This window comes from Microcebus murinus, chromosome 4 (assembly GCF_040939455.1).
Source record: "Microcebus murinus isolate Inina chromosome 4, M.murinus_Inina_mat1.0, whole genome shotgun sequence".
Taxonomy (NCBI): domain Eukaryota; kingdom Metazoa; phylum Chordata; class Mammalia; order Primates; family Cheirogaleidae; genus Microcebus; species Microcebus murinus.
This window is the reverse complement of record NC_134107.1, coordinates 11,595,548-11,612,192: the sequence shown is the minus strand read 5'-3', so window position 1 is coordinate 11,612,192 and position 16,645 is coordinate 11,595,548. Positions and strand designations below refer to the sequence as shown.

Genomic DNA, 16,645 nt, shown 5'->3' with positions numbered 1-16,645 from the left:
TGGGGGATGGAACCAAGCTCTGGGAAGTCACTGCTGGGGCACCTCCTGTCCCCACTCCCATATCCCCAGCCTTTGGTCCTCACCTCTGTGCCCAGGAGTCAGCCCCAGGGGCCTGGGCTAGAGCTGCCTGCCAATCCCAGCAAGGAGCTGGAGTCAGCTTTCTCTCTCCCACTGCCTGAACAGCCAAAGCCCTGGTGGGTCCTGAACCCACACTTGCCTGCTCTCACCCGCTTCTTTACAATCTCTGATCTCTCCAAAGACCCCCTTGCCTCCTGGGGTCCTTGGCCCTCATGGTGGGTGATTTTAAGCTTCAGCTTTAAGGCTGACCACCCCTACCAGCAGGGGACCGGGACAGGTTACCAAACTCTGGAGTCTCGCTGTTCCCACTTACAGAAAAGGGATGATTAATCATCACTTTGGGGTGCTGTTCTGAGCATTAAAGAGGTCAGTGTTTATAAATGTTCAAAACAGAGCCTGGCTTGCACAATACAGTGCCCTACAAACGCAAGCAATTTTCCTTTCAACAAAAAATGATGGTTGGCCAGGCGAGGTGGCTCATAACTGTAATCCTAGCACTCTGGGAGACCGAGGCGGGAGGATGGCTCAAGGTCAGGAGTTCGAAACCAGCCTGAGCAAGAGGGAGACCCCATTTCTACTAAAAATAGAAATCAATTGGCCAACTAAAAATATATTGAAAAAATTAGCCGGGCATGGTGGTGCTTGCCTATAGTGCTAGCTACTCAGGAGGCTGAGGCAGGAGGATCGCTTGAGCCCAGGAGTTTGAGGTTGCTGTGAGCTAGGTTGATGCCATGACACTCTAGCTGAGGCAACAGAGTGAGACTTTGTCTCAAAAAAAAAAAAAAATGATCGCCCAGCTTCAAGCTGATTCTCTGTGATGCCTTCTCTAGGGGTCCCACAGGCCGGGTGCCCAAGATGATCCCAAGTGAAAGGTGTCAGGGCAGGCTCAGTGCTAGGTCCAGGGAACTCTGAGGAGCTGGGACAGCCAGGTTATGTGGGCAGGAGACAGAGCCTGTAATAAATGACAGCCAGGCACAGGACAGATCTCCCAGAGCTGTAGGAACAGAGGCAGTGATGGTGCTATTGGAGGCAGCTGGAGAAGGGGCCCCCAGGACCACCAGGCAGACACAGCGTGGTGGCCACCTGCTCACCTGGGCAAACCACACCCTGGGAGGGAGATAGGAGCTAATCAGTCACAGCAACGATTCCTTTGCAGGCCTCTGACTAACCCTGGACTCCTGGAGACAAGGTCAGAGTGGTGACAAGGATATAGGGCCTCCAGAAAGCCCAATCCATTGGGGTTAAGACTCACAATAGCCACCTAACCACGGTGCTATGGGACCCAAGACAGGGGCCACATTCCCTGACCAGGAGGCAGATGACTTCATCAAGGTGACATATGAAGCAGGTCTTAAGGACAAAGTAGAAACTGCTGGAGTGGGTAGGGATCTGGAGTGAGTGGGGCTATTCTGGGCCTGTGTGGTCTCCCTTCCCTGGCAGACTGCAGGTCCCTCCTTCTCTTGGCTCATCAGCTTTGACAGGGGTAAGTGGCCCTTGCCCAGACCAGCAGCCACTTCAAGGGCCAGTGTCTGGTCAGCCTTAGGCTACAAAGAGGAAGGAAACACAAAGCATATGACCAATAGACAGGTGACTGGACATGGGGCACAGACACTGTTTATTAAGTGGCAGGCACAGGAGAGGTAGCTGACTCCGATGTGGAAGCGGAGGTGGCAGGTCATGCCAGGGTGCTGTGGGCATCTGGCGGCCAGGGCCATGCCCTCCATCCTAGGGGGATGGCACAAGCTCACTACGACAGGAGCGGCAAGGAGCCGGCCAGAGGAGGGGGCGGCCATGTCCCTCAGGACCCTGGGCAAGAAGCAGCAGATGCACTTGGCACAGGGGCCTGGGGTGAGGGGGGCTAGGGTGTGGGTACTCGGGAGAAAGGTTGGGGAATCACGTCTGTGGGGTGGAGTAGAGACTGTGGTGGTGACCGCCTGGTCCCGGCACCTGGGAGAAGAGCAGAGGAGTGGTCCTCGTCTGGCTGCCCTCACACCAGCCCGGCTCGCGCCCGATGGCACCATACCAGCTGCCAGAGCCTAGGCTGCCCGACATGCTGCAGGCAGAGAAACAGGGTCAGTCCCGTGGCAGTGACCAGAGCCACAGTCCCAAGAGTTGGGGGAGGAAGAGAGACTTAGAACAGAGCCCCTGTGACCTGGACATCTGGGCAAGGGGTAGGGGCTTTAGCACTAGGAAGCCAGAGGAGACCTCCCCTAGTACAGATGGGGAAATGGAGGCCATGGAGGAAACAGGGTGCGGGGGGCAGCAGGACCTGGCTCTTGGTCCCCCATGGCTCCATGGAGCCAGGCAGGGGCCCGGGGGTCCTGAGGCGGGGCCAGGGCTCCTACCTGGTGCTCTCGCCCCGGCTGTGCTCCCAGGAGCAGCCCTCGTCCTCACAGTGCCCAGCCCGGTCGAAGAAGTAGGAACGGGAGCCAAAGACCTGCCCATTGAGGATGCGGCTGGTGCTCTGGGGGGAGGAAGCTGCCATCGGTGCTTTCTCCTGCCCCCCACTGGGCTCCCACAATCCAGACCCTAGACCAGGTTCCCAGTGTCCACCCCTCTCCACCGGCCCCACAGAGGAGGGTGGAGGCCCTCACCAGGTCCTGTGGGGGCCGGTGCACCCGGAAGAAGCCCACCAGCAGGGTGGTAGGCAGCAGCTCCCACACGAAGAGGATGAGGCCAAACACCAAGTAGCCTTTGTTCCCCAGGTCATTTACCAGGTCCGCCTGTGGGAAGGCAGGGGCTTGTGCCAGTCTGCAGTCATGCTAATGGGGCACGTGGACAGGACCCAGGCCAGCTGGGGGCTAGGCATCATGGCTACTAAGGGGGTAGGAGACACGCCAAATGCCCACCTGGTCAGATACATTGTACCAGTCGTAATCGAAAGCATCCAGCCGGCTCCGGGGGGCCAAGGCCAGGGCTGCCAGGTTGTAGCAGGCCCGGCTGGCATAAAGCAGGACCATGGCACCACCCATTGCAGCTGCCTGGCACACACTGGTCCCCTGGTGCAGATGACAACAGAGGATCCTCAAGGAAGGAAAGCTCCCAGCTTCCTCTATGCCCTGAAGACCGATGCCCAAAGCTCCCAAAGGACACCTGGGCATCAGGGCTTGTGGCCCTACCTTGGCTTCCAGGTAGATGCTAGTGGAGGGGGCCCGCCGGGCCACAAGGCAGAGGCAGGCGGCAAGAGAGAGTGCGCAGATGACGAAGAGGGAGTCGCTCACCAGGACTCGAACCAGCAGTAGGGCCCAGGGCTGTGCCCTGCGCCGGCGGGAGAGCACAGCACACAGCACATTCACCAGCAGAAAGAGCAGCGAGGCCCCCACGAAGGCCCCTCGGACAGCCAACCTAGAGCCCACAGCACAGTCAGCCCCAGACACTGACTGCCCCTAGCACCCGCCAACCACCCCACCTCTCCCAGGAGAGCCGGTGCCAATCAGAACTCAGACTATCCAGTCTGAACTCTGTTCCTCCAATCTTACAGATGGGGAAACTGAGGCCCAAAGAGGTCAGAAAGTGACTGACAGCTGTGGTACTTTGAAAAGAGCACCAAATTGGGAGTCAGAAATCTGGGTTTTAGCCCTGGCTTTGCCTCCTGCCAGCTCTGTGACCTTGAACATGTTGCTTTACCTTGCCAGGCCTCAGTTTCTTCACCTCTCAAGTGAGGATAATATAACAGCCTCTCAGGTAAATTGCAAAAATGAAAACTGTTTGTGAAAGCTCTTTATAAACTGTAAGACACTGTGTCAATGACAAGGGTATTGCTCCCCTAGGTCACCCAGAAGTGCAGTTTGGCTTTGGAGCTTCCATGGGCTGGAGCCTCCAGCTGTTTCTCCATCATGGATGACACTAGTGCCCTCTCCCCTCACAGTGTCATGACTCCTGCTATTATCGTTGCCCTTCATACATGCAACGCCTCTGCTGAGCCATCTGCAGCAGGTGCTCTAACTTTTCCAACCTTTTCCACAAATATCCCCTGGGTTGTTCTTGCCTCACCCCTGAGACCGGAAGGGACATCTCCACAGGGCTGCTCCCTGCCCCTGACCTGGGGGCTGAGCCCATCATTATCCCGAGTACTTACAAGCCTCGGCTCATCTCCGGCCGACGCTTCGCCTTGGCCTTGAACACCACCTAGGAGCAGAGATGCCCATGACTCCCTTGGGTCTTTGGAGCTTGCCGCCCCCACCCCCCTACCCATTACCACGGTTACCTGGGCAAAGTAGAGGTTCATAAGCGTCAGGGTGAAGAACTGCAGGCAGACAGGGCAGCAGTAAAGAAGCCAAAAGGGCAAGGGCCCCAGGCGGTTGGCTCGGGAAGTATCTCGGAAGTAGAAGGAGAAGAGGGTGGTACGCAAGGCAGCCCAGAGCAGACAGAGTGCCAGGAACACCGTCTGATAGCTGAGACGCTTGTGCCCATACAGGAGCACCAGCCACAGCTGGGCATAGACCGAGAAGAAGAGCAGGGCGTACAGGGTGGTGTAGGCCGCGGTCAGCCCCAGGGTCACCGCAGGCGGCAGCGCAGGCACCAACCCGGCAGCAGGCACCAGGCCAGACAGGTTACTCTCCATGTCAGGAAGGGAGGCCTGAATCCCGGAGACAGAGATGGAGGGGCTGGCAGGGTGCCAGGAAAATAAATACTGAGGGGTGGGAATTGCACGGTGCAGAGACAGAGATGGGGAGCTCACAAGGAAAGAAGTTGTGGCTGCCAGGCCCCTCCTCCTCCACAGAGAGAGACCCTTGCCCTTGGGGAGCACGGGCAGCCTGGGCCTCTGGCCCTTCACTCAGAGGAGTGGAAGGGCAGTTTCTCCTCTCCCGGGCAGACAGGGTGGGAGTTGGGGAGTGTCTCCTCTATGGGCCGACCCCAGAACCAGGGGTGGGGAGGGTGCAGAGGCCAAAGGAGAGGAATCTGTGGCCTTGATCGCTCGTGTCGTCCTGGCAGGAGGGGGAGAGCCCACCGATGCCCGTAAGCTTAGGGCAGCGGCCCCAGCGGGGGGCGCCCAACGCCCTGCTCTCCCCCTCCTCAAGCAGGGGGGCTCTCTCCCCTCCAATAATCCGGATGGGGAGCCTCTGCCTTCTGTCCTCGGGATTGCGGACGCCGACCCCACCCTACCCCCACCGCATCCACTCTCCAGCCGCAAGAGGCAAGAGGAGGCCGATGCCTGGTCCTCAGGCCACAGCTGGGGGAGCCGGCTCCGGCCGCCGGGACCGGGGCTCCGGCTCCCCGGCTCCCGCTGCTCCCGCTGCTCCGCCCCCTCCTGCGCCTGCGCGGGTGCGGTTCGCTACGCAAATTGCGCAGGGGCCGGTCTGGCTCCGCAGCCCAGCGCCGCACCCGGCGTGGGGCTGTTCGAGAATTGGCGCGAGCTGCGCCGCCGGCGGGCGCCCAGTGTTACGCGAGGCGGCAAGTGGCCGAGTTGCCGGGGCCGTGCCGCAGCCTGCCGGCGACAGGGTGGGCTGTGCCCACCTCTGGGCCACCGGCCCTCGCTTGTTCCGGAGGCCGCCAGTTCCCACGCTTCTCTCCCCCATCCCCGAATCGGGATCGCGTCGCCCGGCTGGGGGCGGCAACGACTTCCCCTCGCTTAGTCTCTGAAGGAAACTTCCGCCCATAGCCAAGATGGTCTCCGGGCCCCGCCCCCTGGGCCTTAACCCGCGGCCGAGTCCCCGGGCGCGTCCCCCGCCTCTCCCGCTCACCTGAGCTCGCCGCCCGCCGGCGCCAAGCCCCGCGAGTGCTACGGTCCGCCCTCGCAGGGGCCCCCGTCCCTTCTCCCTCGCCTGGCGGTCATGCTACGCCAGGGAGGAGCCTCCTTTCTTATCTCCAGTGCCCCGAGATGGCGCGGGGAGATGTCCCTGGTGCGGGCGGCGCAAAGCCTCCACCTCGGGGAGGAGGAGGAAGCGGGACTTCCCGACCGGGTCACCCGGCCCAGGCGGAGCAGTAACAATAACAACAATAATTGTATCCGTCGGCTGAGCTTCAGCTGCGGCTCTGCAAAGTGCTTTCACCCACAGTAGTCACTCCTTTTACAAAGTTTTCACTAGCTCACGAGGGAGGTGTCATAATCCCCATTTTACAGGCGGGGAAACTAAGGCCGAAGGACTTGACAGAAGAAGCGAGCCAGGTTCCAAACGGGGACCCTTGAGAAACCCTCACCTGCCCCCACACACGCCCAAGGCGTGAGGAAGCTGAGAGCTGAGCCGCGGGAGATGAGGGAGGGACAGAGGAGCAAGGCGGTGGGCGCGGAGTAGGTCGGGCGGCCGGCGAGGGCGGGCCGGGCCTGGGGCGGCCCCGCCTCCGGGCCAACCCGAGTGACATTTCGAGAGCTGATTGGGCCGGATCGATGACAGTTCCCGTTACCCAGGTAACTAGGGCTGGGCGCCCTCAGCACCGGAGGGAGGCGGAGGGCCCGGGTCGGGGCCTCGAGATCGGGCTTGGGGTGAGACCTGGGTGCCGTCACCATCGGCGGGGCGGGCCGGGGCCTGGGTCTTCCCCATAGCCCAAGGGTTCTGAGGGGATATTTAGGTTCTGGGCGGAGAACCTGAGTTCCCTACTGGGCCAGACTCAGCAAACAGATGAGGGCCTGGGAGCGCTAGGGTGGGAGAGGGAACCAGGGACACCTGCCTCTGCCTCGGACGGCCGCCGTTTGCCCCCGGTGTGCCCTGAACTACCTACCGTCTTGTCCGCACAGCCCAGAGCATGTTCCAGATCCCAGAGTTTGAGCCAAGTGAGCAGGAAGACTCCAGCTCTGCAGATAGGGGCCTGGGCCCCAGCCCCTCAGGGGACCTGCCCCCAGGCCCCAGCAAGCATCCCTGCACAGCTCCAAGCTTCCTGGGGGACGCCAGTCACCAGCAGGGGCAGCCCAGCAGCAGCAGCCACCATGGAGGTAAGTACCCGCCAACCTGCCTGGCCACCTTATCCCCAGCCCATTAGCTCCCTCCACCTCAGCTGCATCCACACCCAGTGACGGCTTTGGGCAAGCACCTAACCTCTCTGAGCCTCTATCTCCTTTCCTGTAAAGCAGAGCAATTACTCACCACCGTTACAGGACTTTTGAGTTAATTAGCAGGAATATATAGGAAGCACTTGATTATAGAGCTGGTGCCTGGTAAGTGCTCAAAAAAACTAGCTGTTATTGTGGGGCCAGGTCAGAAATTAGAGACAGGCAGTGATCCAGAAAGGAAAAGTGACTTGCCTAAGGTCACACTTGCTTGGCATTGCCTTTCTTAGGAGGCAGGGCTGGAAGAGTCCTTGGTGCCCTGCCTGTCCCAAGCTACATACGTTCCCTGGGATTGGGCCTTCCAGCTCCTGGGTGTGTTCTTTCTCACCCTGTGGCTTACACCCACATCAGGGCTGTCCTTGCTCAGTTTCCAGGAGCAGATTACCCTAAGGGGCAGACAACCCCCCAAGGCCACAGGCCCATTGTGGGGGGGGGAGGGAGGAGGCATAGGCACCAACATGGAAGGGCATGAAAAGACAGTGGCCATTTCTAAGCAGTATCCACCTCCCCCATGCCCAGCAACAGCCTTGGCACCTGGAACAACCACAGAGATCTTCTGAGAACAAAAATCAGGTCATGTCATTTGACCACTGAAGCTTAAGTGACTCCCCTCCCCATTTTCAGGAGTAGGAAGGCTTACCCATCCTTCCCTTACACACTCTGCTCTCGAAGCCTGGACCACCCAGCTTTACCTTCCAGATCTTGCACTTGCTGTTTCTCTGCTTACAACCCCTACCTGTTCTCCCTGCCACCTGGCTATTCCAACCCACCTGGCACTCACTGTCTCCACACAGTGAGTCCTTGTAATTTGCTGTGGGCTGAAAGGAGTCAAGAATCCTTGCCCCTGTGGAGCTTACCTTCTAGTGAGTGGGGGAGACGGGCCAGGAGCAAACAAACAAAAGTACATTCTATAATGTGGCAAAAGGTGACATGCGCTAGGGCGGTGGGCTAGACGGTACAGAGAATCCAGAGTGGTGGGGGCTGGGGAGCGATCTTAACCGAGGTGGCCATGGCCAGCCTTGGCAAAAAGCAACACTGGAGCCAAGACAGAGGGGAAGCAGGGCCACTCTGGTACCGGTACCGGAACCGGAAGAGTTCAGGCAAAGGGCAAATGCAAAGCCCTGGGGCAACACCCACTCCAGGCTAGTGTGGGCCTAGGGGAGAAGGGGAAGGGTAGTTGGGGACCTGAAGTTGAGTATCATTATAAGGACTTTGGCTCTAGCTTTGAGTGAATAGCAGGGAAGGCTTTGAGCAGAGGCGGCATGGTTTGACTTAGGCACGCAGAGAATCACGAGGTATTGCGAAGGAGCTGGACGCTGGGCTGAGTATGCCGGGAGGCCTGGCAGGACTTGCCGGCCGACTGGATGTGGGGTGCGAGGGAGAGAGGAGTCCAGCCTGAGCGCCCTGAAGGATGAGCATGTCCTTAACAGATGGAACACTGAGGGCTGGGGGAAGATCCAGAACCCCATTTGGGCCATGTCAGGCTAGAGGTGCCTTTTAGGCATCTAGGTGGGATTTCCAGTAGGGTCCTGGTGGGAGCAGGCAGGGAGGTGGAGTCCACCAGGGCCGTGCTTGTCTCAACCCAGTGTGGGGCCGGGGCTGGAGGGGGTGTGGGAGGGCGGGGGGCAGTGTGGGGTGCAGGCTGGCCAGGCGTGAGGAGAGCAGCAGGCCATGGGAATCCGTGGCATCATGGGAGTTGGCGTATTGAGGGGGGCAATCTGGACAGGTAGGAGGCAGTGGTCAGCCTGTGGGAGTTATTTGGTGGTGACAAGGTCTAGGTTGTGGCCATGGGAACGAGAATCTGAGGGGAAGGCACAGAAAGGCTAGGAGGTGGAGGACCGCTCAGGTCTTGTGCCAAAAACAGGAGTGGTGGCGGACAGAGCTGCAGAGGACAGGAGTAACATATCTCAAAAGCAAGTGATTTCCTGTAAAAGGTCTGCAAGTGCCAATGACTTGCCAGAGCCGCAGGGCCTCTGCCCCCTATGTGGGCAGGGCCACTCTCTCTTCATACTCCCTGCCACCATACTCCCTGCTGGACTGTAAGTGTCTCGAGGGCAGGAACTGCAGCCCAGTGCCTAGGATGGGCATGGGTGGTGGAAAGGGGAAAAGGACTCTTGGTGGGCCAGACTGCAGGGTTCAAAGGCAGCTCTGCCCTTTATGAGCAAGTTGAACTTGAGCAGGTTAATTAATTTAATCTGCCTTAGTTTGTTTATTTGTAAAATGAGAATAGAAGTAGTCCCATCTCACAGGGTTATAGTGAGGACCTGATGAGTTAATATAGGAAAAGTGCTTAGAAACAGTGCCTGGCACAGAGGAAGAGGTGTGTGTTTGCTATTCTTACTGCTACTATGGTCGTTATTATTGTTACTATGAGTTGGCCCAGGCTCTGAGCAGACCTGGAGGTGCTCACGCTCAGCTCCTAGGGGCCAATCATCCAGTGGGAGTAGAGACATGAATATCCAGTGCTCCCCTGATGGTGGACAAGTGAAATACAGGTTAGAATGGAAACATTAGGGCCTTGAAGCCCACACCAAGGGTTTGGACTTTATCTTGTAAGCAAATAGGGAACCATTGAAGGTTTTTTTTTTTTTTTTTTTTTTTTTTTTTGAGACAGAGTCTCGCTTTGTTGCCCAGGCTAGAGTGAGTGCCGTGGCGTCAGCCTAGCTCACAGCAACCTCAAACTCCTGGGCTCAAGCCATCCTCCTGCCTCAGCCTCCCGAGTAGCTGGGACTACAGGCATGCGCCACCATGCCCGGCTAATTTTTTATATATATATCAGTTGGCCAATTAATTTCTTTGTATTTATAGTAGAGACGGGGTCTCGCTCTTGCTCAGGCTGGTTTTGAACTCCTGACCTTGAGCAATCCGCCCGCCTCAGCCTCCCAAGAGCTAGGATTACAGGCGTGAGCCACCGCGCCCGGTTCCATTGAAGGTTTAAGGTAGAGGAAGGACACGCATAGTTGGGTTTTAGAGCAAAAGTTGGCAAACTATGCCGCAGGCTAGATCCCTCTGTTTTTGTACAGCCCAGGAGCTAAGAATGGTTTTATATTTTTAAATGATTGAGGCCGGGTGTGGTGGCTCACACCTATAATCCCTGTACTTCTGGGAGGTCAAAGTGGGAGGATCAATTGAAGCCAAGAGTTTAAGACCAGTGAGAGATAGAACAATTAGCCAGCCATGATGGCGAGTGCCCGTCCTGTAGGCAACTCTTTTTCTTTTCAAAAAAGAAAAAGAAAATGGTTGGTAAAAATGAAAAGAACAGATTGCGCGAGATCAGGAGTTCAAAACCAGCCTGAGCAAGAGCGAGACCCCGTCTCTACTATAAACAGAAAGCAATTAATTGGCCAACTAATATATATATGGAGAAAAAATTAGCCAGGCATGGTGGCGCATGCCTGTAGTCCCAGCTACTCGGGAGGCTGAGGCAGGGGGATCGCTCGAGCCCAGGAGTTTGAGGTTGCTGTGAGCTAGGCTGACGCCACGGCACTCACTCACTCTAGCCTGGGCAACAAAGTGAGACCCTGTCTCAAAAAAAAAAAAAAAATCAAAAGAACAATATTTTGTAACACATGAAATTCAAATTTCAGTGTCCCTAAATAAAGTGTTAGTGGAACACTAAATACAGTGTGTTCATTTACATATTGTTTATGGCTTCTTTCAAGCTATGACCACAAAGTTGAGTAGTTGTCACACACATGTGTGGCCCCTGAACCTAAAATGTTTACTATCTAGCCTTTTACAAAAAACAAAAATATTTTCCAGCCCCTGTTTTAGAGGTTTTTAGAGACAGGGTCTCACTCTATCTTCCAGGCTGGAGTGCAATGGAATGATCATAGCTTACTGTAACCTCCAACACTTGGGCTCAAGCGATTCTCCTACCTCAGCTTCCCAAGTAGCTGAGACTACCAGTGCATGCCAACATGCCTAATTTTTTTTTTTTCCTGAGACAGAGTCTCACTCTCTTGCCCAAGCTAGAGTGCCGTGGCGTCAGCCTAGCTCACAGCAACCTCAAACTCCTGGGCTCAGGCAATCCTGCTGCTTCAGCCTCCCAAGTAGCTGGAACTACAGGCATGTGCCCCCATGCCCGGCTAATGTTTTCAATATATTTTTAGTTGGCCAATTAATTTATTTCTATTTTTAGTAGAGATGGGGTCTTGTTCTTACCCAGGCTGGTCATGAACTCTAATTTTTTTTTTTTTTTTTTATTTCAATCACTGAGCAAAATGAACTCTAATTTTTAAAACTTTTTTTTTTTTTTTTTTTTCCTGAGGCACAGTCTCGCTTTGTTGCCCAGCCTAGAGTGAGTGCCATGGCGTCAGCCTAGCTCACAGCAACCTCAAACTCCTGGGCTCAAGCAATCCTGCCGTTTCAGCCTCCCAAGTAGCGGGACTACAGGCATGTGCCGCCATGCCTGGCTAATTTTTTTCTATATATATTAGTTGGCCAATTAATTTCTTTCTATTTATAGTAGAGACGGGGGTCTTGTTCTTGCTCAGGCTGGTTTCAAACTCCTGACCTCAAGCAATCTGCCCACCTCGGCCTTGCCCGCCTTGGCCTCCCAGATTGCTAGGATTATAGGCATGAGCCACTGTGCCCGGCCTTAAAACTTTTTTGTAGAGATAGGCTTTCACTATGTTGCCCAGCCTGGTCTCGAGCTCCTGGCCTCAAGTGATCCTCCCAAAGTTCTAGGATTACAGGTGGGAGCAACGCACCCAGCCAGAGTGTTTTCTGATTTCATCAGCTCTGAGCAAGGTGGGGTATGTTCTTTACTGGCCTGACACGGGGCTTGTGTACTGAAACCTGCAGGAGGCGAGGTCTGCAGGCTCTAGAAGCTGACAGGCAGTGAATGCCTGCTGGGGCCTTGGTAGCATAGGCCGCCCTGATGATCTGCCAGCAGAGTTTGTGTAGCCTACATGTAGTAGAGGAAGGATACAAACCAAGCCCTGCCTGCTGGCATAGCCTTAGTGCTTCGAACGGCTAGAACACCGCATTTTTAATTAAGTGTGCAAGGATGCTCATGGAAGCATAAACAGACATGTTCAGCCCCATCCACTCACCTGGAAGCCAGTGGGTAAAGAACTTAAAGCTTGGCCGAGCGCGGTGGCTCACGCCTATAATCCTAGCACTCTGGGAGCCCGAGGCAGGCGGATTGTTTGAGCCCAGGAGTTTGAGGTTGCAAAATACCACTCTCTGGTATTTTCCAGTAAATAGAAGAATACTTTTTAAAATTCAGTTTAACACAAATGGATGTCATTTCAATGATGGCTAGTTTAGCATTGCTAAATCCATGGCTTTGGTAAGAATGCTCCACCCCACAGGAGGGGCTCTTAGCAGAGCCCACACTAGCAGGAGGCCCAAGGGTGTGTTCCTTAGCCTAGGCCCCCCAGTGGGGCAGCTGGAGGGAGCCTAGAGTGGGAGGGTAAAGTACGAAACCCCTGGAGCCAGATTGGTTGGGCTTGGATCCCAGTTCAATCATCTATCTACTAGCCCTGTGACCTTGGGCAAGTTACCCTTTCTGCCTTAGTTTCCTCCTCTGTAAGAGGGTGACCATGATGAACCTCCCTGATAGGGTGTGGTGAAGACTGAACAAATAAACACACGGGAGCGCCTCCAACCTGACCTGGCCAGTACTCTTCTACTTGTTCTGATTCCTGCGTCAGGGGGTGTCGCTCAGACCAAATGTCCACCTGCGGGTCACTCACTGTGGGCCTTGTGTCTGTCAACTGTGGTGGTCCTGTGGTCCTACTGAGAACTAGTAGAGAAGAACAGCTGCTATTTCCTGAGCACTTAGGTAGCCAGGCAGGGTATACCAGCTATGTGACCTCAGGCAAGTTTCTAGCCTCAGGGTGCCTCAGTTTCCCCATCTATAAAATAGGGAGAACTTGGTATCCACCTCCCTGGGAAGTTGAGAGGTCCCAGGATGTGAAAGAGTGCTCTCCTGGTCTCACTTGTTATCGTGGTGGTCCTGGGAGATGGACAACTACCCCTATTTCACAGAAGACACTGATGCCTCCAGGGGGTTGGAGAATGGGCCCACCTAGCTGCTGACCCCTGCCTGCTCCACTGTCCAAGCCCCACAGGACTGCAAAGTGTTCTGAGACAGGCCCATTCCCATCAGGGCTTTATCTATTCTTGGCTCTCTAGCCTGCACCCCTAGCCTGACTCCCCACACCCACCCTGCTCCTCCAGGGTCTTGAGGTGTCCCCACCTTCCTTGCCTGACCTCAGGATGAGTCTGGGCTTTGGCAAAGCTCAGAACAGCCAGGCACTCTGATCACATACTCTTAGCCTAGGCCTTGTGAGTTCTCTTGTTCCCTTCCTGGCTTCTCAGTCACTGGCCCGCAGTGCTCTGCCGAAGGTCCTTTCATGGAGGAGGAGACTCTGTTTGTTATCCCCAGATTCAGTTCCTGGCCTGTATCTTACCTCCTCCAAAGTCTTCCCTGACAGACACACCTTGCTGTGAACGCTGAGCATGTCCTCCTGCCTATCTCTCTTACTTAGCTCTGGCTATCTGCTTCTGGGAGTGGTTCTAGGTCTTTGGTCTGGGTACAGTTGGCAGGAGTCCAGGATGGTACACAGATAAAATAGACCACAGTACAGGTGCCTCTAAATAATACCCATAGGGCACTTGCAGCCTACAAAGCACTTTTTTTTTTTTTTTTTTGAGACAGAGTCTCACTCTGTTCCCCACGCTAGAGTGCCATGGTGTCAGCCTAGCTCACAGCAACCTCAAACTCCTGGCTCAAGTGATCCTCCTGCCTCAGCCTCCCAAGTAGCTGGGACTACAGGCATGCACCACCATGCCTGGCTAATTTTTTTTGTGTGTATATATATATATATATATATATATATATATATATATATTTTAGCTGTCCAGCTAATTTCTATTTTTTTAGTAGAGATGAGGTCTCACTCTTGCTCAGTCTAGTCTCCAACTCCTGAGCTCAAAGGATCCTCCCGCCTCGGCCTCAGAGTTCTAGAATTACAGGCGGTGTGAGCCACCACGCCCAGCCTACAAAGCACTTTCAAACTCTGTTTTATTTTATTCGACCTTTTATACAGCCACTGGGAGTAAGGGCTAGTCAGAGTGGAAGTGTGGGAAGAGATGCATAGCTCAAGGGATCGTTGCTGGACTCTGGATTCCACCAAACTTCTAGGGACTTCCAGCTTCAGGCCCTCAAAACTGTGTGACCCTGAGCAAGTCAAATACGCCTGTCTTCTCTTCTGTAAAGTGGAGGCAGAGTGGGTGAGATGATAAAGAGGAACTATCAAGGCCTAACACATAAGTGCTCCATAAATGTTACCTAAAAAAGTCAACAGACAAAAAAAAAAAAAAGAAAGAAAGAAATTAACAGACAATTCCAGACATTTTCTCAAAAGCAGGTTCTGTAGGGGATGCAGACATGTAAACTGATAGGTGGTTGTTTTCCTGGGGCCCCTGCAGGTCCCTTGCAGAGCTGTTTAGTCCTGCATGCTGGGGCAGGACACCTCCCTATCCAGAGAATTGGTTACTTCTGTAGAATGAAGATGAAATAGTTACCCACCCAGGGCTTGCTGGGAGGCTCCATGGCGGTCTTGCACAATTAATTACAGTCGCTATTTCTTATGCCTTTATTTTCTGCCAGGCACGGTAGAAGTTCATTTTATACTCTAAGGGCCTTATCGATTATTGGCATTCAATAAGGATTTGTAGAATTAATAAGTTAATTAATTTGAATTTTCACAAAAGACCCCTGAACTTCCCTCGATTTGTATATTTGTGAACTGGAGCTCTGAGAGTTAGACTGTGAAGTGCCTACGAAGACATTAGCGGGCTGGCGGCGCAGAGGAGCTGAAAGTCGTGTCGCCCACCAACCCCGACCCTCTCTGCAGGAGCTGGGCCTGTGGAGACCCGGAGCCGCCACAGCTCGTACCCCGCGGGGGCAGAGGAGGATGAAGGGATGGAGGAGGAACCCAGCCCCTTCCGGGGCCGCTCACGCTCGGCGCCCCCCAACCTCTGGGCTGCACAGCGCTATGGCCGCGAGCTCCGGAGGATGAGCGACGAGTTCGAGGACTCCTTCAAGGTAAGAGTCGGTTCTAGGCCTCTTCCCATCGGTCTGTCCCTTCCGTGTGCCACGACCCTTCCCCTCCCACTGGCCTGTTTCTTCCGAGTCCCAGAGCATGCCGGGATCGGTAGTTTCAGGCTCCACCCCGCTTCCCTGGCTTCTCCCGTCTGTGTCCCAGGGCATACGGGGACCTGTAGTTTCAGACTCTCCTTCTTGTCCCGTCTGTGTCCCAGGGCATACGGGGACCTGTAGTTTCAGACTCTCCTTCTTGTCCCGTCTGTGTCCCAGGGCGTGCGGGGACCTGTAGTTTCAGACCCTCCTCCCGCCGCACCAGCCTGTCCCGTCTGTGTCCCAGGACGTGCGGGGACCTGTAGTTTCAGACCCTCCTCCCGCCGCACCAGCTTGTCCCGTCTGTGTCCCAGGACGCACCACCCCCTCCGCCTGTTTTATTCATGTCCCAGGCCATGCCGGGAGTGTAGTCCAGCTCCCGCTCCAAGCCAAAGCCTCCGGGTTTCCCAAATTCTTGGAGCGCGAGGCATGCTGGTATTTGTTGTCTTGGCCCAGCCCTGTGCGGGCATCTGGGCTTTTTAGCCCCGATTCGGGAGCCAGTTCCTTAATTCCTGAATCGGGTGCTGGGTTTGCGGCTCTGGTGCTTCCATGTAGGGCCCTAGGTGTCTTCTCTCTTCGTCCCCAGTTCGGAGTTCCTGGGCTCTAACCAGTCCCCATTCATGAAGGCCCAAGCGTCCTGTCGCGCTTCCCTGACCACACATGTGAGGCATGCTGGGACATCACAGGTGGGGCCGGGCTCTAGCCGCCCTGGTAATCTAACGCAATTAACCCTTTTCCCCCTCCCACCCCAAAGGGACTTCCTCGCCCGAAGAGCGCGGGCACAGCGACACAGATACGGCAGAGCTCCAGCTGGACTCGCGTCATTCAGTCCTGGTGGGATCGGAACGTGGGCAGGGGAGGCTCCGCCCCCTCCCAGTGACCTTCCGTGCCACAATCCCGAAACTCTGCCCGCTCCCGTCGCATTTGGCGGCCATCTTGGGTATGGGCGGAAGTCTTTTCTGCTCAAGCTTTATGCAAAGAGGATCCGCGCTGTCTCTTTCGGAGGGAGGTTGTCTGACCCAGATTCCCTTCCGGTGCGTGCGAGAGCCACGGACGGTTCGGCCCCATCGGAAGTTTTGTTGCCTGTTGCCGCCGGAAGTGTCTCCGTGGTCCCGCCCTGCAGCGCTGCCCCGAGGCGCCTGCGCCAAGTCGCGAGCTGGGGTTAACCGTTGCGTCGCCAGAGCCCGTTCCTGCGCGGTGCACCGCGGGCTCGCGGGCAAACGTGCTAATAAAGCCCGCGTCTGTGCCGCCGAGTCTTCTTTATCCTTCGCGTGGGTAGCGCGATCGAGGATAGTTTCCAAAGATAACTCCGTTTTACGCATGAGGGCAACAGGCTCTTTCTGAGTGGCACCAGCCGCGGAGACCGGGAAGGGCTGGCGGCGACAAGCGGGCCGGGCAGCTCGGCCTCGGAGGCGGAGCGCGGCCGGGCC

At 55.8% G+C, this 16,645-nt stretch overlaps 2 protein-coding genes and 1 long non-coding RNA gene across 9 annotated transcripts; 1 reads left to right on the top strand and 2 right to left on the bottom strand.

Annotated features, from left to right (window-relative positions):
- Window positions 1–1,674: 1,674 nt before the first annotated feature.
- GPR137 (G protein-coupled receptor 137) lies at window positions 1,675–6,299 on the bottom strand. 7 transcript variants are annotated; one of them, XM_012777911.3, is made up of 8 exons: window positions 6,220–6,299; window positions 4,286–4,657; window positions 4,157–4,206; window positions 3,198–3,423; window positions 2,928–3,077; window positions 2,673–2,801; window positions 2,424–2,542; window positions 1,675–2,131 (listed from the first exon to the last, which is right to left on the bottom strand). In XM_012777911.3, the coding sequence occupies exons 2-8, from the start codon at window positions 4,640–4,642 to the stop codon at window positions 1,972–1,974; spliced, it is 1,191 nt and encodes a 396-aa protein (XP_012633365.1). In that variant the 5' UTR covers window positions 4,643–4,657; window positions 6,220–6,299; the 3' UTR covers window positions 1,675–1,971. The 7 variants fall into 7 exon arrangements, with proteins under 7 accessions (XP_012633365.1, XP_012633368.1, XP_012633369.1 ...); XM_012777914.3 differs by lacking the exon at window positions 6,220–6,299 and adding an exon at window positions 5,763–6,213 and having other exon boundaries at window positions 4,286–4,685; XM_012777915.3 differs by lacking the exon at window positions 6,220–6,299 and adding an exon at window positions 5,763–6,213.
- Window positions 6,300–6,404: 105 nt separating this feature from the next.
- Window positions 6,405–16,461, top strand: BAD (BCL2 associated agonist of cell death). The gene is made up of 4 exons (XM_012777933.3): window positions 6,405–6,502; window positions 6,755–6,949; window positions 14,935–15,125; window positions 15,970–16,461. The coding sequence occupies exons 2-4, from the start codon at window positions 6,763–6,765 to the stop codon at window positions 16,093–16,095; spliced, it is 504 nt and encodes a 167-aa protein (XP_012633387.1). The 5' UTR covers window positions 6,405–6,502; window positions 6,755–6,762; the 3' UTR covers window positions 16,096–16,461.
- LOC105878475 (uncharacterized) lies at window positions 13,904–15,973 on the bottom strand. Its single transcript, XR_012918910.1, has 2 exons — window positions 15,299–15,973; window positions 13,904–14,286 (listed from the first exon to the last, which is right to left on the bottom strand). It is a non-coding gene; the product is annotated as an uncharacterized LOC105878475 (long non-coding RNA).
- Window positions 16,462–16,645: the final 184 nt, after the last annotated feature.

What these genes read in the sequence shown, in the direction of transcription:
- GPR137 (XM_012777911.3), bottom strand. Translation starts at nt 4,642, where the DNA reads ATGGAGAGTAACCTGTCTGGCCTGGTGCCTGCTGCCGGGTTGGTGCCT. An exon ending in CCGGAGATGAGCCGAGGCTT is followed by an intron (nt 3,424 to 4,156) that starts GTAAGTACTCGG and finishes TGTGGGCTCTAG; the next exon opens with GTTGGCTGTCCGAGGGGCCT. An exon ending in GGTACAATGTATCTGACCAG is followed by an intron (nt 2,802 to 2,927) that starts GTGGGCATTTGG and finishes GCCTTCCCACAG; the next exon opens with GCGGACCTGGTAAATGACCT.
- BAD (XM_012777933.3), top strand. Translation starts at nt 6,763, where the DNA reads ATGTTCCAGATCCCAGAGTTTGAGCCAAGTGAGCAGGAAGACTCCAGC. An exon ending in CAGCAGCAGCCACCATGGAG is followed by an intron (nt 6,950 to 14,934) that starts GTAAGTACCCGC and finishes CCCTCTCTGCAG; the next exon opens with GAGCTGGGCCTGTGGAGACC. An exon ending in AGTTCGAGGACTCCTTCAAG is followed by an intron (nt 15,126 to 15,969) that starts GTAAGAGTCGGT and finishes CCCACCCCAAAG; the next exon opens with GGACTTCCTCGCCCGAAGAG.